This window comes from Triticum aestivum, chromosome 3A, assembly GCF_018294505.1.
Source record: "Triticum aestivum cultivar Chinese Spring chromosome 3A, IWGSC CS RefSeq v2.1, whole genome shotgun sequence".
In the NCBI taxonomy this organism is placed as follows: domain Eukaryota; kingdom Viridiplantae; phylum Streptophyta; class Magnoliopsida; order Poales; family Poaceae; genus Triticum; species Triticum aestivum.
In genome coordinates, this window is record NC_057800.1 from 680,505,574 (window position 1) to 680,530,697 (window position 25,124).

At 43.1% G+C, this 25,124-nt stretch overlaps 1 protein-coding gene across 2 annotated transcripts; it reads right to left on the bottom strand.

Moving 5' to 3' along the window:
• Nucleotides 1–10,105: 10,105 nt before the first annotated feature.
• On the bottom strand, nt 10,106–16,941 carry LOC123063152 (protein ESSENTIAL FOR POTEXVIRUS ACCUMULATION 1). 2 transcript variants are annotated; one of them, XM_044486891.1, is made up of 10 exons: nt 16,629–16,940; nt 16,405–16,476; nt 15,990–16,060; nt 14,993–15,838; nt 14,794–14,887; nt 13,873–14,700; nt 11,946–13,766; nt 11,570–11,852; nt 11,053–11,204; nt 10,106–10,725 (listed from the first exon to the last, which is right to left on the bottom strand). In XM_044486891.1, exons 1-10 carry the CDS (start codon nt 16,669–16,671, stop codon nt 10,406–10,408), a joined length of 4,530 nt encoding a protein of 1,509 aa, XP_044342826.1. In that variant the 5' UTR covers nt 16,672–16,940; the 3' UTR covers nt 10,106–10,405. The 2 variants fall into 2 exon arrangements, with proteins under 2 accessions (XP_044342826.1, XP_044342825.1); XM_044486890.1 differs by having other exon boundaries at nt 11,570–13,766; nt 16,629–16,941.
• Nucleotides 16,942–25,124: the final 8,183 nt, after the last annotated feature.

Below are 25,124 nucleotides of genomic sequence, written 5' to 3' on the forward strand. Positions count from 1 at the left end.
TTTCTTTGATCTCTTTTATGCATGATTGTTTATAGCCTCGTATTTCTTCTCCGATATTTGGGTTTTTTTGGCCAACTTGATCTATTTATCTTGCAACGGGAAGAGGTGCTTTGTAGTGGGTTCGATCTTACGGTGCTTGATCCCAGTGACAGAAGGGGAACCGACATGTATGTATCGTTGCTACTAAGGATAAAATGATGGGGTCTATCTCTACATAGATGGATCTTGTCTACATCATGTCATCGTTCTTATTGCATTACTTCGTTTCTCCATGAACTTAATACACTAGATGCATGTTGGATAGCGGTCGATGTGTGGAGTAATAGTAGTAGATGCAAGCAGGAGTCAGTCTACTAATCTTGGACGTGATGCCTATATAATGATCATTGCGTGGATATCCTCATGAGTATTTGAAGTTCTATCAATTGCCCAACAGTAATTTGTTCACCCACAGTTTGCTATTTTTCTCGAGAGAAGACACTAGTGAAACCTACGTCCCCCGGGTCTCTTTCTCATATTATTTGCCTTTGCAGTCTACTTTTATTTCCTTTTATTTTCAGATCTATTAATCCAAAAACCCAATAATACCTTGCAGCACTTTATTTTATTTGCGATCTATTTAGTCAATCTATTACAACTTTCTCCCGTCACGCATCAATTTCTGGCACCGTTACCCGAAAAGGATTGACAACCCCTTTAACACGTCGGGTTGCGAGGATTTGTTATCTGTGTCCGGGGGCTGTTTACGTTGTGTTGCTTGGTTCTCCTACTGGTTCGATAACCTTGATTTCATATTTGAGGGAAATACCTACCACCGATGTGCTGCATCATCCCTTCCTCTTTGGGAAAATACCGACGTAGCTTCATGCGACATCAAAAGGAATTTCTGGCGTCGTTGTCGGGGAGGATCTTCAACATATACCGGGTTCCTAATCACAAATCTCATCTCCTCGCAATTTACATTATTTCCCATTTTCCTCTCGTTTTCCTCTCCCCCACTTCACAAAAATTTGTTGTTTTATTCGCCCCTCTTTTCTGTTCGCCGTTTTCTTGCCGGATCTGTTTTTGAGTGCAATCTTGTTGTGTGGTCATCATGACTCAAGAGAACACCAACGTATGTGAATTCTCAAATACCAACAACAATGATTTTATTGGCACTCTGCTTGCTCCTCCCGCCACTAGTGCGGAGACTTGTGATATTAATACTGCTTTGCTGAATCTTGTTATGAAAGACCAATTTTCCGGTACTCCTAATGAGGATGTCGCGTCCCATCTTAATACCTTTAGGGAAATATGCGATATGAAAAATAAAAAATATGTGGACAATGATGTGGTCAAGATGAAATTATTTCCGTTTTCTTTGCGTGATTCTGCAAAAAAATTGGTACTCTTCTTTGCCGCGTAATAGTATCAATTCTTGGAATAAGTGCAAAGATGCTTTATCACTAAGTATTTTCGCCCACAAAATTTATTTCCCTTAGAACCCAGATCATGAATTTCAAGCAACTTGAACATGAGCATGTTGCACAATCTTGGGAAAGGATAAAAATGATGCTAAGGAATTGCCCAACACATGGGTTAAATCTTTGGATGATCATACAAAAAATTTATGCGGGGTTGAATTTTGTTTCTCGTAATCTTTTAGATTCCGCCGCGTGTGGTACTTTTATGGAAATTACTTTGGGTTAAGCCACCAAATTTCTTGATAATATTATGGCAAATTATTCGCAATGGCATACCGAAAGAGCTCCTACTAGTAAAAAAGTTAATTCGGTTGAAGAAATTTCTTCTTTGAGTGAAAAAGTTGATGCTCTTGTGAAATTGGTTGCTAGTAGAAGTGCTCCTATTGATCTTAATGATGTGCCTTTGTCTACTTTGATTGAGAAAAATAGTGATTCCATAGATGTGAATTTTATCTCTCGAAATAATTTCAACAACAATGCTTATAGAGGTAATTTTAATCCTAGGCCTTTTCCTAGTAATTCCTCTAATAATTATGGTAATTCCTATGGAAATCAACCTTCTAATAATAATAGGAACACCTCTGATCTTGAGAATAATATTAAAGAATTTATCAATACACAAAAAGTTTTCAACACTTCCATAGAAGAAAGTTGAGTAAGATTGATGATTTGTCTAGAAGTGTTGATAGAATTGCTCATGATGTGGAAAATCTCAAAATGAAAATTTTTGTGCCTAAGGTTGATGAATAAATTAAAGCTCTTTATATTTCTATGGATGAAAGTAAGAAAAGAACCGCTATGCTTAGATTAAAAGAGAATTTTTAGAAAAAAGTGTTTTCTAGTGATTTCTTTCGCAAAAGTGATGAAGATCTTAAAATGATTGGTGTTTCTTCTATTGATTCCTTGTTTAGTAAAGTTAATATTGATGAAAAAGGGACTGAAGAAGATTCAACTTTAGGTAGAAGGCGTCCCAATATTTCGGAGGGTGAAAATCTTGTTGAGAAAACTGATTAAAGTGGGTTTCAAGAGGTTAAAACTTTAGCTAGTGATGTGCCCACTCTTTTGGATTATAAAGACTATAATTATGATAGTTTCTCTTTGATTGATTGTATTTCTTTGTTGCAATCCATGATAAATTCACCCCATGCTTATGAACAAAATAAAGCTTTTACTAAACATATTGTTGATGCTATGATGAGAGCTTTAAAGAAAAGTTGGAATTAGAGGTTTCAATTCCTAGAAAATTGCATGATGAATAAGAACCTACTATCAAAGTCCAGATCAAAAATTATGAGTGTTTTGCTTTGTGTGACTTGGGTGCTAGTGTTTCTACTATTCCGAAATCTTTATGTGATGTGCTTGGTCTTACCGATCTTGAATCGTGTTCTTTGAATTTGCACTTGGTGGATTCCACTATTAAAAAGGCCATGGGAAGAATTAATGGCGTTCTTATTCTTGCAAATAGGAATTCTGTGCCAATAGATTTTTATTGTTCTTGATATTGATTGCAATCCGTCTTGTCCAATTATTCTTGGTAGGGCGTTTTTATGCACTATTGATGTCATGATTGATATGAAAGAAGGCAATATTAAGTTCCAATTTCCTTTTAGGAAGGGTATGGAACACTTTCCTAGAACAAGAATTAGGCCACCATATGAATCAATCATGAGGGCATCTTATGGATCTCGAACCAAAGATGACAAAACTTAGATCCTTGTTTTATGCCTAGTTAAGGGCGTAAAGATATAGCGCTTGTCGGAAGGCAACCCAATGAATAAAATTTATTTTTGCTTTTTGCTTCCTGTTCTTGAGTGTTAGCACAATTATGCTACTGTTATGATTGGGTTTTTTATGTTTAATTAGTGTTTGTGCCAAGTAAAGCCTTTAGGATCTTCTTGGGTGATAGTTGTTCGATCTTGCTAAAAAAACAGAAACTTTTACGCCCATGAAAATAATTTTCATTTTTTTACAAGAGAGCGATAAAATACACATTCCACCTGCAGTAGATCAGTATACAAATTGCTCAGGCCGTCCTAAGTTTTCAGAATGTTTGGAGTTACATAAGTATTCGAAATAGTCAGATTTCTATAGACTGTTCTGTTTTGACATATTCTATTTTCTTTGTGTTGTGTGCTTATTTTGATGGCTCTATGGTTTTCTTTGATGAGTTTTTGCCATAGAGAAGTTGGAATATAGTAGATATAATGCAAGAACAAAATATGAATTGGTTTAATACAGCACTTACAGTAGTGATTTATTATTCTTATACTAACGAATCTCACGAAGGTTTTATTGAGTTTTGTGTGATTGAAGTTTTCAAGTTTTGGGTTATCTTACGATGGATGAAGGAATAAGGAGTAGAAGAGCCTAAGCTTGGGGATGCCCCGGCATCCCAAGCTATTATCCAGAAATGAGCAACCAACTAAGCTTGGGGATGCCCCCGAGTGGCATCCCTTCTTTCTTCTAACGAACATCGGTATTTTACTCGAAACTATATTTTTATTCGTCACATACTATGTGTTTTGCTTGGAGCGTCTTGTATGATATGAGTCTTTGCTTGTTTTATTTTGTGTTTTAAAGTCTTGATTCCTTGCTGGACACACCTATTTGGGAGAGCCAAAATTATGTCATGATTTGTTAGAAATTGCTCTCTATGCTTCACTTAAATTTTTATGAGCTATGGAATTGCTCTAGTACTTCACATATATCTTTTTGAGCACGGTGTGCTTTAGTATTTTTAAAGAAATGTTATCTTGCTTCACTTAGATTTGTTTGAGACTTATTAAAATTTACAAGAAATTCTCTCTTGCTTCACTTCAATTAATTTGAGAGAAAGAAATATTATGCTCATGATCTTCACTTATATTTGTTTGAGCTTGTCAAAAGCAACATATGAAAACTAGTCCCAAAGTGATAGATATCCAAGAAGGATATAATAAAAACTTTCATGAAGATCATTGGACAAAATAAACTTGATTCTTAATAATAGTTTTGAGATATATGATGATGTGATATGTGAGTCATCTTGATAAGTAATTATGCTTTAGTAAGAATATTGGTGTTAAGGTTTGTGATTCCCTATGCAAGCACGAAAGTCAATAGTTATGAAATGAAATTACATCCTACTTATGGTGCATTATTCGGTGTTAGTTATGCTTAATGCGCGCTTATGAGATTATTCGTTTCTTGATTGGTCGCTTCTCAGTCTTTTGCTAGCCTTCATTTTGCACTAAGTATGATCACTATTTGTGCATCCAAAAATCTTTAAACCAGTTTTGCCACATGACTCCACTATATCTACCTATATGCGGTATTCTTTTGCCGTTCTAAGCAAATTTGTATGTGTCATCTCTAATTTTCAAAAATAAACATCTTTTTTGTGTGTTTGTTTCGCTCGCGGAGCGGTGAGGGGTGGCTAATATTTTCCGTGTTAGATGTGTTATTCTCAGGAGGTGGTAGATCTGGAACCCGAGCAGGGCCCGCCACCATTGATCCGGGGGGCACCCTCATGAGACGAATACCATGGCCAGACCTCCCTGCCATCGCCTCCAAATCTCTGTGTGCCGAAGTTCTTTTCCAACCAGGCTCTCGTCCCTTTCCATTAAAGACTTGACGGAATATTTGGTACAGGTCTCCTGACGACAATCGGCAACAATTAAAAGCAGGGAAGGGGGCGGGAAAGGGGATAGGCGAGCTGGGGCATTAACAGAAGACCCACTGCAGATGCACGATGTCCAAACATCTGCCGCGGGGCAAAAACCTGTTAACACCAACAACCAATACGCCGAAGTTCTTATAGTTTCCCGCAAGAGATTACACCTGAGAGCGTCTTGCACATAACCATGTTCCACAAAAATTATTGCAAAACGAACCTGAATAAAATTGTATCATCACTTGGTTGCCTCTCTTCTCCTCCCTGGAGGGCGGAGGGACAAGATTGGAATCTAGTATCAGCCACGCCACCCACGCCGCAAAATTAGAGCAGCCCGTCACCGTGCAGATTTCGCGTCCCGGCCGGGTGACTTCCATTTTGATCTTCTCCGCTGGACAAGGGGACGGGTGTTTGTGGAATTGTTAGGATTTAATTAATCTTATTAATCCCTACTTTTCCTAACCAAGGCAGTTGCTTCGCATCCCTTTGATCATACCTCTTCGGGGCTATATATATGTGTAAATGTCATCATCAATGAGAACGACGATTCACTTTCACATCTGTGCCAAGGCTCTCTGGATTGTCTCTCGTTTCCCTTTCAACACGTTATCAGCACGCTTCCGGTGGAGCGATCCCATCGACGACTGGCTACGACATCGCTTGCGAGTTCTACGACTGCAGCCCTCGGTTCGGCCTGTTGCCCGCTACCGCGGTGGCCCTCACCCCGGCGGAAAAGCTTCCAAGCGGCAGACTCGCCCCGTGCACGGCCAAGACAGAAATCTCTCGATCTCTAACTGCCTCTTCTTTCTCGAATACTAACTGCCTCTTCGAGAGCGATACCCTACAGGGAATGAATGAAGAATAGGAGCATTGGCGTCCATCGATCCGAAAAGAAATCGAGAACGTGAATCAAGGAAAGGTAAATTCCTGACTTAATTACCATCGTCATTGGATTTGGTGGTGGCGCTTGTCGCCATCAAGAACGTGAACGACGACGGCATCGGCTTCGTCTGGCCTCGGCTTGACCTCTGGCATCGTAAACGGTGGCGGGCCCTCAGGCGCTCGACTCCGACTCCCTGCCTCCATCACACGGAGACGCGCAGGATGACGCTCCCGAAAGTGGCCGTCAACCGCCCGGCGCTCCACAGCACGCGGTGTGTTGGCGCCCCCTTGCCACTTGGCTCGGCCTCGACTTCCGATGCGTGGCATGTCGACGTCCTCCGGCGCAGAGGCGGCTCTAAGAGCAGAGTGCCTGAGGACCGCAGCCTGCACGCGCAGGCGGCGACCTCGGCGAAGTCGCGGACCATGACAACGGCAAGGCGATGCCCTCGACCACTATCCCCCAGCGTGTGGTGGCGCGGCCCTGGACCAACTGGAAACACGGGGCTTCTCCCTCCGCCAGTGCACGGTGGAGCTGCCTTCCTAGGCGGCGACGGCAGCCCATGACCTGCACGTGGCATGGAGAAGCTCCTGCGCGGGCTGCGTCCCGGTGGCAATCTCTCATGTACTCGCTCACTAGCACCACACGTCCAGACAGGAGAAAAATACAAGGAAGCCTTATCTCTTCGCGAGTTTTGCAATATAGCCCTAGCGGCTTTACCTATTTTCGGAATAGGCCAAAACTTGTGTCTTAGCACATCATTTGCTATTCATTAGCATTCGTGACGTTTAGGACATGTAAAGATCTGCTATTAGCCTATTTTCTGTAGAGTTTTGAAATTCCAAAAATATGTGGTTGTTATTTGCTTGACCTATAACATGTTCTTTACCGGTACAATGACATTGTTCTGTGATTGAGATTAAATTTTCTCACACAACAATATAGATTTGCGATTGAGAATTATTTTCTCGCAAAACAATCTCATTACGATTGAGTTCAATTTTCTCTCGCAAATTATTAATTCACCCTGCTGAATTATCTTGCAACTTGATACAAGATCATCTCATTTAATTTGAGGTCTATACAATTCAAATTTTTCACTTGAGCATCAAGTTTACAACATCATTACTATTTATTATAATAGTAGTGTATATCTGTTGAGTACTGAGATGTATTCCAGATCTTAAGTTGATGTAATATATTTCCACGTTTATCACGTGTCAAGATTAATTACATCCATTTGCAACTGAGATTTTTTAATCTCTTGCAAAGATAAACTCGGTATCTATGTGGTATTGTTTCTCCGTTGAGTACTAGGTATTTTGAAATATTGTCTATGATGTATTTATTTTCATGTTAAACACATGTAGAGATTAATACATCTATTTGCAATTGAGATTTTTAATTTCTTGCAAATACAAATGCAAAATTCAAAATGGTTTCTTCAAATTGATGCTTGGGATCACAAGGTAGTCATATGGATCTACTGCCTACGCAGATTATCGATGACTACTGATAAAGCCTACATTTTGTCGTTTCGATATTATGATTGTTTTACAAAGTGCTCTCCATACATTTTACTAAATGATGACATAAGGCATTACGAGTAAGTGTCGACTGATTTCATCAGATTATACTCCCTAGTGCTGCGAGATCTACTCCATTTTGGAGATTATTTTCAAGGTGTCATATTTAGCAATTTGAGATTCACACTAATGGTTTCAAGATAACTTCTTGAAATACCCATTGATTTTGTTAAGTTCATTACAACATCATCCATGATGGTGTTTAATTTACTAGCTGTAAATTAATTATCTCTGGTTTACCCATAGAGGTAATATATGGCTATAAAATTGAAGGCATTCGTTCTCAATGGCCACCACTACCCTATCTGGGCCATGGACATCATGATCGCTCTATGTCTCGTGGGACAATGTGTGCAATCCTGGATTCACCTCTGGTTAGGATCACACCGCTAATAGAAAAATGTTGTCTTATACATCATAAGGCATTAGATTCAGATCTCAGCATCTGGTTATTCTGTATCAACAATTCCTGGGACACAATGAAACTCAAGGGCAAAGGTTTGAACTTTACTTCACCCTTTAACCCAACATCACCGGCTGTAAAGGGACCCTATGGGCACGGAGAATGTGATCGTTGAATATGCCTCAACCGACATGTTTGGACTATGAATAGTCTTTCAATCTCCTGAGTGGTCAATATAATTAATGTCCATTTACGATGTTATAACAACAACATAAGTATTGTTGTCATCATATATTGTATCAGCACTTTGATACAAATACATATGTATGTATTCTACATATCTGATAGTGATTTTCATATTGAGAATCTGCATGTCTATATATAGATTTTTACGGGATTCAATCCGATGAAAAATGATATGTACCTTGTGAACATATGCACCACAAACTCTATACTCAGGGAAGTCCAATGTTTCCACTCTCATTGAGAGAAAGGGGATATTTTTAAATCGCTAGACGCGATGAGGTATTTGTTGGCTCAACTCGAGTCATATTTACTATCCCTGTGAGTACTCGAGTAAGGTCGGGATGCTTTATTGCTTTCCGGGTTTAACTCGTACCCTACTTGACTATGGAGTATCCGTTAAAATAGTTTCCATAGCGAAACTTCTGATGACAACAAAGAGAAATAACTTCTCTTTACCATATGCAACGGATATGACAAGCACATTCTCTGTGCATCATTTGGATCGTACTACACATATGACACAACCCGTAGCACATGTTGCATACGAGATAGTTTTTCAGAATGTCTTGTACATGACAAACTTGGCATACTCGCCTTGGTATTGAGACATTTGGTTGAAACCGAAACTAGCAGCAATTCCAATAGTTTATGGTTATTATGATGCTAAATTCTAACAACATTTGGATTTTATGTGCACTACAAGTGACACAGGGAAGCTAATTTTAAGGCTTACATATCTTAAAGGCTACGCTGAACCACTCAGACTTCTTGCATCAGCCACGCCACCCACGCCGCAAAATTACAGCAGCCCGTCACCGTGCAGATTTCGCGTCCCGGCCGGGTGACTTCCATTTTGATCTTCTCCGCTGGACAAAGGGATGGGTGTTTGTGGAATGTTCGCGCCCCGGCCGGGTGACTTCCATTTTGATCTTCTCCGCTGGACAAAGGGATGGGTGTTTGTGGAATGTCTGTCCTGTCCTCCCCCCCCCCCCCCCCCCCCCCCTCCTGGCTGGCAGGCGGCACCACCGCTGGGTCGGGTCAGACAGATGAATAGATCCAATCTGGCTCGCATATTTCTCTCGCCGCGGCAACATGGCCCTGCTGCTGCTGCCGGTCTCTCTCTCTTCACCGTTGAGATCCCTGCACCTGAGACGGGATGGGTAGGTAGGATAGACTATGCCGTTTCTGCGTTTCAGCTGAGCGAGTTGCTAGTTTCCAATGTAGGACATGTGGGAACGGCGCGATACCAATTCTGTCCCGGCTTGCATGCATGTGCTCCATCTGCATACATGACACGACTCCCTGCTGAGCACATGCGTCCAAATCACCTGGGGAGAACGATGGATGCCATGATGGGGTCTGAGGAGAGCTGCTAAACTGTCTCGTTTTTCAGGGCCTCTTTGATTTTCACAAGAACGTAGAAGAAATAGAATAATAAGATTATTATTTTTCTTCCATGACACCAGTCATTCATTCTGATTCAAAGGAATGGCACGTAAGAGAAACGAAACAATTTAGCTTGCATTTTAGTTTCACAGTATAACAAAACAAAGATTCTTCAATCAACTCAAATCCCCTTTTGCACAAACAAGGCAAATGCCATTACTGAAATAGTAACAACAGCCTAATCTGACTAAGTTGTTTAGGATTCCATGTCTGCCTCCATAAACCTCGGTTTTACATATGCAATCTAATCTAATTACTGTGTTGAAGTTTTGACATCCTGCAAATCAGTCCTACAGCTCGACAAACCAGTCCTGAGACTCACATGCCAATCTAGACTGGATAATGCCGGGCTGCTATCTCAAAGATTGTAACCGACAAGTCATTATAAGGAACCTAGGCATGTTCAATCAGGAAGGGGAAGAAATGGCCTGAGGAATTAAGATGATACTTCCTTGCACTGCACAAGGAGATCACTGACATACATGCCCATGATTCCGGTGTCCTGTACAGATTCATGTATCCTGTATAAACTCGAGGGCGCAGGTACACACCAAAAAAAGCCCTCCCTCCTAATTTCAACTTGACATTCTGGCTGATCTGGGGTATCCTAAGGCTAATGGGAAAGAACAAAAGGGGGGCCATGGCCTCCACAGGAAGGAATGTTACCAAAAAACATGTGCAGAGTCTACAGAGGTGAGCATGTACACAAAATGGCACGACCCAAGCATGTTAGTCGTCAGGGCGGTGGATCTCGCCCATCAAGATGCGGTTGCTGTGGACCTTGAACCCGAGAAGCGAAGGGTCGATCTGCTTTCCTTTCTTTGCTTTCTTCTTTGTGCCCTTGCCGCCAGGGCCGCCGTCGGCGGATTCAGAGGCGTCATACTGCAAGGGGGGCTTCTTTGTGCTCTTGAGCATCTCACTGAACGAAGGACCAGAGGCGTCCTGATTGCTGCTAGGTGGGATGCCGAACGACCCTGCCTCTTTGTTGGCTGAAGCAGTGGCTTCAACGGCATGGGCTGCTGAGGTGACTCCAGATTCCATCTTATGCTCTGCACAACAAGATTACAATATCAGAGGTCAGAAACCATAAAATGGTATAAATCCTATACCGTTTTGTAGAATCCTCAAGTCAGAACAGCAAGCGGAACATTTGAAGCTATATTATAAATGAAGGTTCAGGTGGCTGAAACTGGCCTATATCCTTCCTTTTTACTATCCATCGAAAGCAAAGTGGTCTTCAGTTAATTCAATTAGCTATGCATGGATATTATTGGACTTAACATTAATGTGACTGCGGATATAAGAGTGTCACTGAAAAAAAACACATACTTTCCGCATGAGAAGAAAACCACACAGTTAGGTTGAACATGGCGTACCATCAGAAGATGCAGAAGAAGCATGGCCTGCCTTCTTGGACCTAATGGCTGAAGACAGATCCGTTGACGCTGCCTGCGAGGTAGCAGCGTGTGGGTTTGCTGTGCGCTTTAGCAGGGAATGGGAGCTTCCCTTTGGGATGCCAGTATCAACCCTGCATATTGAAAAGAAAAAAACTTGATTGAGCCTTGTACTAGAGAACCAACTGTGTGTTCACATGCCACCACTATGTGTAAACTGACAATAACAATTTGGACAAGTAAAATACCTAATGGCCTCTGGAGAAGTGAACATAAATAAAGAACATGGCATGTATATATATTAACAGAGTACTGAAGAATCACAAATCTTTGTCTAGAAGACATGGAAAGCCTAGATATCAGAACTTGGATGGGCATGCAAAAATAAAGTAATGATACTGTATATTTGTAGAAACTATATATCGGTAGTGAAAGTTCGTTGTGTGGCTTCAAAATGATAATGAAAATAGGAGTGCGGATGCAAAGTTAAGAAAAGTACCAGTTGCTGACCGCTTCAGAAAAATCAGTGTCCTCCACTGCCAAGTTTGCACTAGAACCCTGCCTTTTCCTCCTGGCTACATCATTGGCATTCCCAACCAATTGATTAGTTGATGCACTGCCACCCATCACATCTGGGAATTCTCCCCTTTGCATATCAAGCATTGTCGCAGAGCTTGATCTGAGGCCGAGTTTCCGGTTCATCTCAATATTGTTCGGTAAAATATCTAGAGTAGTTGGTCCATCCTGTCCCAAGTGCCCCATTTTTGAGAAATGTGACCTTTCTGCAAGTGGATCATCAAAAGACAACCTGTCAACAGATGATCTTAAAGGGTTATCTGCAGCAGGCTGTGCAAAGAGTGAAGAAGGGTCTTTACGTCCAAATGATACCGGCGCCGGAACATCAGGGAAACCACGAGATTGCTGTGCTTGAAGAACCAGTTTTTGATGAATCATATCACTCAATTCAGCTTCTGGGTTCCTCTCATTGTTCATAAGGGATGCCCATGCATGTGGGTTGTCAATGGGAAGGTTCATTTCCACATTCCTCCTCTGCTTCTCTGCTTCAATTTGCAACTGGTTGATGCGTGAAGCTTCCATCAGGCTATTTTGCAATTGCCCATTGGCATCTGACCAGTTCCTTTCCAGCCTTCCCATGTGAGAACCTGACAGCTGCTCCTGCAGCCTGTGTTGCTGGGGATGAACCCCTGAGGCATGCATAGGCATCTGGCCTGCAGAATATAGATCACCATGTGTTTCCATCTGACCGAGGCCATGATGACGTGCTAGGGCATTTACAACATCAGGATTTGGTAAAGGAGCCCCACCAGGCAAAGAGCCAGACCGCTCAAGGGAGTGAATACCTTGACCTCCCCTATGCAATCGTTCATGCATAGATAGGCTTCGGTCGAGATGGTCATGATGCTCCACAGATGACGACCTCTGAAGGGACTGCAGAAGATCGAATTGACCAAGTCTGGAGGCATGGCTTTGATTTGGACTAGTTCCTGTGCGGATAAATTGGCTAGGATCATCCATTGGCCAGCCCCCACTTAAATGCCGTTCTTCCTCCCTGCCCGCATGTTGTCTTATAGCATTGGCCAATTGTTGTGTTTGGAGCTGATCATGGTGCAGCCCTAAAAGAATTTGCTGCTCCAAAGGAAGCGCCTGCCTCTGGTTTGAACGTGAGAGAACATCTAGCATATCATTGTGTTGCTCCCTATGATGGCCATGCCCAAATTTTGCTTGAATGAGTTGTTCAATAGCTGCATCATGCTGCCTTTGAAAATGATGGGGTTGATGATGCAAGTCATTCAATAACTGTTCCCGGAGTAACACTTGATCGACCATGTTAGCTTGTCCGAAGTTTGAACTCTGCAACTGCTGCTGCAACATTTGTTCAAGAATCAGCTGCTGTTGTTGCTGCTGTTGCTGTTGCAGCAGCTGGGCTTGGCGCTGCTGAAGCTGCCTTTGGTGTTGCTCCTGCTGAAGCTGCCTCTGGTGCTGCTCTTGCTGAAGCTGCTGGCGGTGCTGCTCCTGCTGAAGCTGTTGGCGTCGCTGCTGGTGTTCAAGTTCAAACTGGACTCTCAAAAGGTGCTCCACCTCAGGAGCCGGTGGATTGATGGACTGTCTGTGTTGATGCAATGAATCAAACACCTGCCCTGCAAATTGTCCAGGAAATTCCAGATTGTTACGACCCATCATTTGTTCCTGCTGCAGTTGCTCCCTTCGAATCTGTGTAAGTAGCATTTGCTCCTCATAATTCAGATGACCTAGCTCAGGTTCAACCTGGGAAATTAGCCCTGACATGTTTGCATCATTGATGCTGTCCAGCCGTCCAAGGTTAACAGGCCACTCATCACGCACAACAGGGGCTTCATTCATCCGGCTAAGTGGCCCATGCCTGATATTTGCAGGTGGAATGTCCTTGGGAGCTGTCGGCTTGGGATTTCTCCGCTCATTTACACCAAGCACATTTGATGAGAGAGGCTGCTTTGGATGCATCCCTTCCAGCTCAGACCAAAGCAAACCAAGAGGGCTGAGTTCATTTTCTCTAGGGGCATCCTGCTTGGGCAAATTAGCTTCCCCCACCCCAGAACGGGAATCCAATGATGTCAATTGGAAATCTGCACGGTCATTATCAAAATCTGGTCGAGATTGACCCATGCCACTGGTAGGCCTCCCGGTGTACAACACTTCTGTAGCAAGTACAGAAAAGAATGTGAGCATTCAGAGTTTCAGACATGGATAGAGCAAGAGAATGTGAAGAAAAACACTATATAACTGAAAAGAAAGGAAACTAACCTTCAGCATCCTGACTCACAGTTTCAGGAATGCGCTGCTGACGAATATCTGGGTTTGCTTCAGTCTTTTGTGCTTCAACTGAGGGGAACCAACCAGTACGGGATTGTACCAGAGCTTCCTGGTCACCTCTTGTAGGATTGGCTGCATAATTTCCAGAGTCTGCCTTAGATGTCTGATCACTCTTCCCAAAAGAACCAGAAGTAGGAAGCGCATCTTCAAAATTGTTATGTACAGAATCCGGAGATTCAGCACTTCCACCATGGGATACAGGTGGGAGAGATTGGGGCTTATGTCCAAGGTACGGCATGAGGTCGGAAAGTGGGCGAAAAGGAGCATCATCTGGAGCCTGAGCTAGACGCACAGGTAGCTCCAATCCAAAATATCCATCTTCATACCAGGAGACTATATCAGTACCCATAAATGGACCCTGCACACCTCCTTGAGGATCCAGATAGTATAGGGTCAACTCCTCTGGGTAACTATCCTGGCCACCAGCTTTTGTTTCAGTGTAACTAGCCTGGCCAGTAGGATAGTCAACATTTACATTCAACTGAGCATTTGAATCATCAGGTAACTTAGTGCTAGGATCGATATCAGCACTTGGCTTGACCTCATTAAACTTTGTCTCTTCCCTGATGCCAGAAAGTCCATGTGGATGACTGGGAGCATTTTCCTCGGTAGGCTTCTTTGGTGGGCCTGTAATACCACCTGCGAACATCCCTTCATTGTAAAAAGCATCCTTCTCTGATATTAAGGCAGCAGATCCTTCATGACTTAACCCGCTAAATGCTTCAGCGCTTTTATCCTTGTTGGCATCAATACCAAAAGCTGGATTGGAATAACAATTGTTATATCAGATTTACACAAAGGAACAGAAGAATCATGACAGACGGTAATATATGCATTCCATGATGTGCATACCTTCAAGATCTTTGTTTCTCTCCTTTTGGAGTGCAGTTGTATTCGTCGCTTCACTGCTGGTGACCCTGCCCTTCCTAATATCTTCCAAAACAACCTGTATAGCACACAAACGGATAAATAAACTGGGTAGTAGTGATAAAAGTTAACAGGTGAACAGCCACTTTAAAAGAAACCATGAAGGACATTGCTAAAGTGTTACCTCTTCATTGTTATCAGGGGTGACAAAGGCTAGTGGCTTAACAGAAGTAGAGAGTGTTATGGGAGGAACTTCTTCCAGCATCCGTCGGCCATCTTCAAATGACTGCACAACCTTTTGTTGCCTGTATATGTCAAGAAGTTTACCCCTTGGGTAGCGAAAAGCACCAGCAGTTGCCGCACGCCTCCCATACACAGGTGGAGCACCAATTGGCCCAGCAGATGATGGACGGCTGAAGGATGGAACTGAGTTGGGGTTTGCCCTGCCTCTTCCAGGGGCAAAACCAACATTCGATTCCTTCACACGTCCTTTCTCCAATCCAAATCCTGGAGCAGCACGGTATGTCGCTGTACCACTGGTCTGAGTCTCCTGCCGGTGACGAGGTCTCCATTTATCACGGGAGTCTGACTCAGGCAGCAGCCTTACAGGAAGTGTCTGTTTCTCACCATGAGGTTCATCCTTTTCTGCATCCATCTTCTTTTCTGGTTTGGAGTCCTTCTCCTTGTCGTCAGGTCCCCATCTTAATGACCATTTTCCATCACGCCTACCTTCATTCCCTGAGTTTCGGGTGGAGCCATCATCCCACCTTCCAGATGTTGGAGCTGCCCGCGAATCATTGTTGTCCCTTGCAGAAACATTGTCAGATCGGCGATCGTTTTTACGGTTCTCCACCTCCCGGTCCACTTCCTTCTTGTGATCCCTCCTCCCAAGTAAGCTCGTCTCCCTCTCCTCATCAAGCCAACCAGCATCAAATGCATTCCGACGGCGCTCTTTCTTGGCCCCAGAACCTTCAAGCATCCTCACATCTTTCTCAGAAGGTTCAAGCAAGGACCCATGAGGCGCTGAAATCTGCAAAGAGGTGTTCTGCACAGTTAATACATGCTTGTAGCAGCTTGTACCAGCACCCAGTAAACACCCTAGGTAAATAACACTTACTTAAAACTCCTTACTACACGCACACAGTCTGAATGGATACAGAAATAGGACATCAGTGACAAACCTTGGCATCGCTTGGTTTGGCATAAAGCCACTGAGGGGACAGAGGAATGCTGTTCTCCAGGTGCTGCTGATCTGCAAGAGCAATAGATTTTCAGGGTCAACGACTCAGTAAAACCAAGCTATGTATCAAACACGTACTCAATAACAGCTCGCACACGCACTCAGACTGCCACCCAAAAGGCAAACAAGCAAGCACACAGTCGCGCGCACGAACACACAGGTCCACACGTGCACACACGCAAACACACTATCAGCAACCATTCCATTTCCCATGAACCAAATCCTACATACAGTAGAGCAAAAGACAGCCTACGTGCCATGGTAATCCCTCAACAGCTAATACCAAAACAAAACAAACGAACAAGACAGAACCGAAGCAGCAGTGATGTGGTTCCGGGAGAAACAAAGGTACGGACCTTTGGGATCGTCGACGAAACCCATGGCGGCGGCGGTGGACCTATCCTCCTCGATCCCGAGCGAGAGGACATCTGCGAAACAAGCACACATCAAATCGGGGGCGCGCACCAGCAGGCCACACAGATCTACCCATACGCTAACCAGGCCAACCGACGGGCGGGCGAGGCAGATCGGATCTCCCCGCCCGCAGGCCAGGGAGGGCGGCGGATCGGGCAGGGCTCACCTTTCCCGAGCGCCGCGAATCGATCCAGCTTCCTCTCGGCCATGGCGGATCCGAGCGCGCGAGGGAGGGAGTGAGCTAGGGTTTCGGGCTGGCGGCGGCGGCGGCGGCGGCGGCGGGGCACCGCGCGATCCGGGGCGAGCCGGCGGCGCCGGCGGAGGGGCGGGAGGGGGAGGGGGAGGGGCGGCTAGGGTTTTGCGGGGGAGGGAGGCGCGTGGTCGCCGGAGGCCGCGTGCGTGCAGGCAGGGGGGCGCGGGTTGGGTTGGGACTTGGGAACGGGGATGGGAACTGTGTGTTTCTGGGAGGAGACGGGGGAGGCGGGTTTGGAGGCGAGGCGATGGGGGGTGACGAGGGACGCTGATGAGAGGGGCGGATGGAGATGGGATAAAATCATAAAATTGTACTTTAGCGAACCCTTTTTCCCACCTTTATTTCTTTCTTAATTGGATCGTTGTTAAACAGGGAGGTTGTTAGGGCCTTGATCCTAAACGTCGATCTTGTATATTCGATTCTGAGGCTTTTGGATCTGGTTTCCCGAAAAAAGTGATTTCCCCGTCCCTCTGATGTTTGCGCTGCTGCTCGAGTGTTGGCTTCTTTTCTGGACTCTAAAATTGTTGAAGTGAAAACTTGCGTGAGAGCATATCCATGTCGCCCTCCATGATTGTCTCCGGTCGTCCAATGCTGGACTCTCACCAAATGGATAGTGGATTGCCCTCGTGTGGCGTCATCGGAACCCCCGTGCAAATCCTAAAACAACTCGGTTGCGGATCCGCCACGGCCCATTTCTGACCTCGACGGCCCGTCCTTCCTTTTCTGCCTTGCTTGACACTATTTTTGTCCCGTGGGTCCAAGTACCTTGTGATTTTCATCTCTTAGAGGGATATTTGTTATTACATGGGTTAATCAGAAAAATGTATTTTTTCCAAGATATTTTTAAATGGTGTGACCTCCAATCGTATGACACGTTGATGTGTGTATTTTCGGATTTATTACTTATAAAGTTTAAATCATACATTATATCGATCAAAACACATGGGGTTAATGGTATTGGTGTAGCATCCTTCCTACTACATTATCACCATGTAGGAAAGGTGTAGTCCACATGGCTTCTTTTCGAATTATATTGGACTATCATATTTTTTGAAAAAATATCACGACCTCTTATTATTTGCACAAACTAAAACTAATTTACGGGAATTGAAAGACAGGTATATATGACCGCATATGTGATTCCATAATATTATCATTTACTTTCCACACACAGTTGTACATCTTAGACTAAACATTAGTGTTTTTAAAAGTTGGGATTGATGAGATCTTCTATACAAAATGTAGTACAAAACCATTTCCTATAAGTTGTGGTATTACTATTTCACACAACCCACATAGTTTTTTCCAAGACTATAATACTTATAATACTGTGAAATTAATTGGAAATTCATGCATTGCTATGACACAACAATAAAACTGGATTTTGCTAAGTTAAATATAAAAAAGGTTGTTACATTCTTTTACAAATGCATGTGTAAAGCACGTGAAGAGTGTTGGGTGCATGGTTGCAGTGTAATTCACGCTATAATCTTCAGAGACCATCTAGCATCTCTATTGCTCACTCCCTTCTCATTTGCATCTCCTTCTATGTAAACTATGCACTAGGTATTCATGTTCTCCGCACAACCCTTGCCTTCGCCTTATGTTTCACTGTACAATGTCGCTTTGAGTTTGTTCCACGATCACATTGTGTCTTCTCCAACTCCAGGGGGCATTGCTCCCTTGGTCGTCCATGAAGGCCAAGGCACAAGTGGATGATTTCAAGTTTTACTTACCCCTAGGTAGAGGCCTAGACACATCAAGTCATGATACATGTTTCTTAAAAGTGTCGAGTCTGAATATAAGAATATCGTGTCCAACTAATTACTAAACCAATAAACTCGATAAGCAATCAAAATATGCATCATAATTAAGGAACAATAGTACCAATGGGAAACAAATAAAACAACAATATAATTCAAACATCATTCACCTTTTGCGTCACCACCACCAGCAGCGTGTGTTGGCATTCTACCCAATAGTCCCTAAGTGTTCGTCGGTTTGCTGGAGGCCTGGAGCTGAGACAATGTGCTTTGGCCACATAAAAAGTCATCATGATGCATCGACTATCAGAGCTCTAGCCATGTTGTCAGATAGTAAGAGTGAGACCAGGAATAGGGCCAACAATTTAGTATGTGTGTGTGGGGCAGGGGCGAGATCCACACTTGAGGTCTTACAGATGGATAAACACAGGTCGGGCCATAAAAAATATCAAAGCGTGCAAAAAATCATAAGCCTGAACTCAAATTGTACATCTTTAACAAGACAAGATTATTTTCCCAAGTTAGGATTGGATTTTTTTACCTATTGTAATAGTTGATTTCAAGTTTAATTTTCATGTCAATCAATTCATCCATATTAGATAACAAAAATTAGAGGATTGAATATAGGTTAACCATGAGAGCGGACATGCCATAGACAGGGCGTCATGCGGCGTCAGCCCCATGGTCTCTCACGGCGGTGATGCATCCCATGATAACCCCTTTATGATGGTTGATGGCATTGACCGACTGGGGTTCCCGGGAAGGCAAGGAAAAAATCATGCACCTATGCAGCTGTGGTGGATCTCGATCACCCTTTCTATGATCTTTGATTTGAAGGTGAAGCATTTTTTCTGTAGCGGCAGTAGGCGGACACTCAATCAAACACCAAGGAGAGAGATTACATGATGGCACAATCTGCGTGTGTTTTAGATGCAACAATAAAATTGTGTTGATCACAACAACAGGGGAAAGAAGGTAATGTGTGTGTGCGACTGTTGGTAAGTTTTGGACCATCTCCCCTATGTACTCGATTGTGGGCTTTTTCATTTGTTGGCTTTTGGTCTACTGTCTTTTGTGCATGGGTTGGGGTGGGGCATGGTGAAGGAAATATGCCCTAGAGGCAATAATAAAGTTGATATTTTATATTTTCTTATTCATGATAAAGGTTTATTATTCATGCTAGAATTGTATTGATGGGAAACTTAAATACATGTGTGAATACATAAACAAATCTTGTGTCCCTAGTAAGCCTCTACTTGACTAGCTCGTTGATTAAAGATGGTTAAGGTTTCCTAACCATAGACATGTGTTGTCATTTGATAACGGGATCACATCATTAGGAGAATGATGTGATGGACAAGACCCATATGTTAGCTTAACATATTGCTCATTCAGTTTATTGCTATTGCTTTCTAAATATCAAATACATATTCCTTCGACTATGAGATTATGCAACTCCCGGATACCAGAGGAATACCTTGTGTGCTATCAAACGTCACAACATAATTGGGTGATCATAAAGATGCTCTACAGGTATCTCCAAAGGTTTTTGTTGAGTTGGCATAGATCGAGATTAGGATTTGTCACTCCGAGTATCGGAGAGGTATCTCTGGGCCCTCTCGGTAATACACATCATAATTAAGCTTGCAAGCAAATAACTAAGGAGTTAGTCATAAGTGTTGGGGAACGCAGTAATTTCAAAAAAAATCCTACACACACGCAAGATCATGGTGATGCATAGCAACGAGAGGGAAGAGTGTTGTGTACGTACCCTCGTAGATCGTAGGCGGAAGTGTTATGACAATGCGGTTGATGTAGTCGTACGTCTTCATGATCGACCGATCCTAGCACCGAAGGTACGTCACCTCCGTGATCTGCACACGTTCGGCTCGGTGACGTCCCGCGAACTCACGATCCAGTAGAGTGTCGGGGAAGAGCTTCGTCAGCACGACGGCGTCATGATGGTGATGATGATGCTACCGGAACAGGGCTTCGCCTAAGCACCGCTACGATATGACCGAGGTGGATTATGGTGGAGGGGGCACCGCACACGGCTAAAAAATCAATGATCAACTTGTGTGTTTATGGGGTGCCCCCCTCCCCAGTATATAAAGGAGTGGAGGGGGGAGGGGGCCGGCCTCCTAGGCGCGCCCCAAGGGGAGTCCTACTCCCACCGAGAGTAGGATCCCCCCTTCCCTAGTTGGATTAGGAGAGAAGGAAGGGGGAGGAAGGAGGAAGGAAAGGGGGGCGGCCCCCTCCTTTGCTCCCTTCTCCTCTCTCCCACTATGGCCCAATAAGGCCATATACCTCCCGGGGGGTTCCGGTAACCTCCTGGTACATCGGTAAATGCCCGATCTCACCTGGAACCATTCTGATGTCCAAATATAGTCGTCCAATATATAGATCTTTATGTCTTGACCATTTCGAGACTCCTCGTCATGTCCGTGATCATATCAGGGACTCCGAACTACCTTCGGTACATCAAAACACATAAACTCATAATACGATCGTCACCGAACGTTAAGCGTGCAGACCCTACGGGTTCGAGAACTATGTAGACATGACCGAGACACGTGTCCGATCAATAACCAATAGCGGAACCTGGATGCTCATATTGGTTCCTACATATTCTATGAAGATCTTTACCGGTCAAACCGCATAACGATATACGCTGTTTCCTTTGTCATCGGTATGTTACTTGCCCGAGATTTGATCGTCGGTATCTCAATACCTAGTTCAATCTCGTTACCGGCAAGTCTCTTTACTCGTTCCGTAATGCTACATCCCGTAACTAACTCATTAGCTACATTGCTTGCAAGGCTTATAGTGATGTGCATTACCGAGAGGGCCCAGATATACCTCTCGGACAATCGAAGTGACAAATCCTAATCTCGATCTATGCCAACTCAACAAACACCATCGGGGACACCTGTAGAGCACCTTTATAATCACCCAGTTACGTCGTGACATTTGGTAGCACACAAAGTGTTCCTCCGGTATTCGGGAGTTGCATGATCTCATAGTCATAGGAACATGTATAAGTTATGGAGAAAGCAATAGCAACAAACTAAACGATCATCGTGCTAAGCTAACGGATGGGTCAAGTCAATCACATCATTCTCTAATGATGTGATCCCGTTAATCAAATGACAACTCATGTCTATGGTTAGGAAACATAACCATCATTGATTCAATGAGCTAGTCAAGTAGAGGAAAACTAGTGACACTCTGTTTGTCTATGTATTCACACATGTACTAAGTTTCCGGTTAATACAATTCTAGCATGAATAATAAACATTTATCATGATATAAGGAAATATAAATAACAACTTTATTATTGCCTCTAGGGCATATTTCCTTCAGTCTCCCACTTGCACTAGAGTCAATAATCTAGATTACATTGTAATGATTCTAACACCCATGGAGTCTTGGTGTTGATCATGTTTTGCTCGTGAGAGAGGCTTAGTCAACGGATCTGCAACATTCAGATTTGTATGTATCTTGCAAAGCTCTATGTATCCCTCCTTGACTTGATCGCGAATGGAATTGAAACGTCTCTTGATGTGTTTGGTTCTCTTGTGAAATCTGGATTCCTTTGCCAAGGCAATTGCACCAGTATTGTCACAAAAGATTTTCATTGGACCCGGTGCACTAGGTATGACACCTGGATCGGATATGAACTCCTTCATCCAGACTCCTTCATTTGCTGCTTCCGAAGCAGCTATGTATTCCGCTTCACATGTAGATCCCGCCACGACGCTCTGCTTGGAACTGCACAACTGACAGCTCCACCATTTAATAAAAACACGTATCCGGATTGTGACTTAGAGTCATCCGGATCAGTGTCAAAGCTTGCATCGACGTAACCATTTACGATGAGCTCTTTGTCACCTCCATATACGAGAAACATATCCTTAGTCCTTTTCAGGTGTTTCAGGATATTCTTGACCGCTGTCTAGTGATCCACTCCTGGATTACTTTGGTACCTCCCTGCTAAACTAATAGCAAGGCACACACCAGGTCTAGTACACAGCATTGCATACATAATAGAGCCTATGGTTGAAGCATAGGGAACACCTTTCATTTTCTATCTATCTTCTGCAGTGGTTGGGCATTGAGTCGGACTCAATTTCACACCTTGTAATACAGGCAAGAACCCTTTCTTTGCCTGGTCCATTTTGAACTTCTTCAAAACTTTATCAAGGTTGTGCTTTGTGAAAGTCCAATTAAGCGGCTTGATCTATCTCTATAGATCTTGATGCCCAATATATAAGCAGCTTCACCGAGGTCTTTCATTGAAAAATTCTTATTCAAGTATCCTTTTATGCTATTCAGAAACTTAGTATCATTTCCGATCAACAATATGTCATCTACATATAATATCAGAAATGCTACGGAGCTCCCACTCACTTTCTTGTAAATACAGGCTTCTCCAAAAGTCTATATAAAACCATATGCTTTGATCACATTATCAAAGCGTATATTCCAACTCCGAGAGGTTTGCACCAGTCCATAAATGGATTGCTGGAGCTTGCACACTTTGTTAGCACCTTTTGGATCGACAAAACCTTCTGGTTGCATCATATACAACTCTTCTTTAAGATATCCATTAAGAAATGCAGTTTTGACATCCATTTGCCAAATTTCATAATCATAAAATGCGGCAATTGCTAACATGACTCGGACGGACTTAAGCATCGCTACAGGTGAGAAGGTCTCATCGTAGTCAACTCCTTGAACTTGTCTAAAACCTTTTGCAACAAGTCAAGCTTTGTAGACAGTAATATTACCGTCAGCGTCAGTCTTCTTCTTGAAGATCCATTTATTCTCTATGGCCTGCCTATCATCGGGCAAGTCAACCAAAGTCCATACTTTGTTCTCATACATGGATCCCATCTCAGATTTCATGGCCTCAAGCCATTTTGCGAAATCTGGGCTCATCATCGCTTCCTCATAGTTCGTAGGTTCGTCATGGTCAAGTAACATGACTTCCAGAACAGGATTACTGTACCACTCTAGTGCGGATCTTACTTTGGTTGACCTACAAGGTTCGGTAGTAACTTGATCAGAAGTTTCATGATCATCATCATTAGCTTCCTCACTTACTGGTGTAGGAATCACTGGAACTGATTTCAGTGATGAACTACTTTCCAATAAGGGAGAAGGTACAATTACCTCGTCAAGTTCTACTTTCCTCCCACTCACTTCTTTCGAGAGAAACTCCTTCTCTAGAAAGGATCCATTCTTAGCAATGAATATCTTGCCTTCGGATCTGTGATAGAAGGTGTACCCAATAGTCTCCTTTGGGTATCCTATGAAGACACATTTCTCTGATTTGGGTTTGAGCTTATCAGGTTGAAGCTTTTTAACATAAGCATCGCAGTTCCAAACTTTAAGAAACGACAACTTGGGTTTCTTGCCAAACCACAGTTCATAAGGAGTCGTCTCAACGGATTTAGATGGTGCCCTATTTAACGTGAATGCAGTCGTCTCTAAAGCATAACCCCAAAACGATAGCGGTAAATCAGTGAGAGACATCATAGATCGCACCATATCTAATAAAGTGTGGTTACGACGTTCGGACACACCATTACGTTGTGGTGTTCGAGGTGGCGTGAGTTGCGAAACTATTCTGCATTGTTTCAAATGAAGTCCAAACTCATAACTCAAATATCCACCTCCACGATCAGATCGTAGAAACTTGATTTTCTTGTTACTATGATTTCCCACTTCACTCTGAAATTCTTTAAACTTTTCAAATGTTTTAGACTTATGTTTCATTAAGTAGATATACCCATATCTGCTCAAATCATCTGTGAAGGTGAGAAAATAACGATATCCGTCGCGAGCTTCAATCTTCATTGGACCACATACATCAGTATGTATGATTTCCAATAACTCTGTTGCTCGCTCCATTGTTCTGGAGAACGGAGTTTTAGTCATCTTGCCCATGAGGCATGGTTCGCAAGTACCAAGTGATTCATAATCAAGTGATTCCAGAAGTCCATCAAAATGGAGTTTCTTCATGCGCTTTACACCAATATGACCTAAACGGCAGTGCCACAAATAAGTTGCACTATCATTATCAACTCTGCATCTTTTGGCTTCAATGCTATGAACATGTGTATCACTACTATCAAGATTTAGTAAAAATAGACCACTCATCAAGGGTGCATGATCATAAAAGATACTCATATAAATAGAACAACCATTATTCTCTGATTTAAATGAATAACCATCTCGCGTCAAACAAGATCCAGATATAATGTTCATGCTCAACGCTGGCACCAAATAACAATTATTTAGGTCTAAAACTAATCCCAAAGGTAGATGTAGAGGTAGCGTGCCGACGGCGATCACATCGACTTTGGAACCATTTCCCACGTGCATCGTCACCTCATCCTTAGCCAATCTTCGCTTAATCCATAGCCCCTGTTTCGAGTTGCAAATGTTAGCAACTAAACCAGTATCAAATACCCAGGCACTACTGCGAGCATTAGTAAGGTACACATCAATAACATGTATATCTAATATACCTTTCACTTTGCCATCCTTCTTCTCCGCTAAATACTTGGGGCAGTTCCGCTTCAAGTGACCAGTTCCTTTGCAGTAGAAGCACTCGGTCTCAGGCTTAGGTCCAGACTTG

Bases quoted from the DNA above. Each gene is read 5' to 3' on its own strand.
- LOC123063152 (XM_044486890.1), bottom strand. From the start codon at position 16,671: ATGGCCGAGAGGAAGCTGGATCGATTCGCGGCGCTCGGGAAAG. The intron at 16,477-16,628 runs GTGAGCCCTGCC...CTTGTTTCGCAG, and splicing joins ATTCGCGGCGCTCGGGAAAG to ATGTCCTCTCGCTCGGGATC. The intron at 16,061-16,404 runs GTCCGTACCTTT...TTGCTCTTGCAG, and splicing joins TTTCGTCGACGATCCCAAAG to ATCAGCAGCACCTGGAGAAC.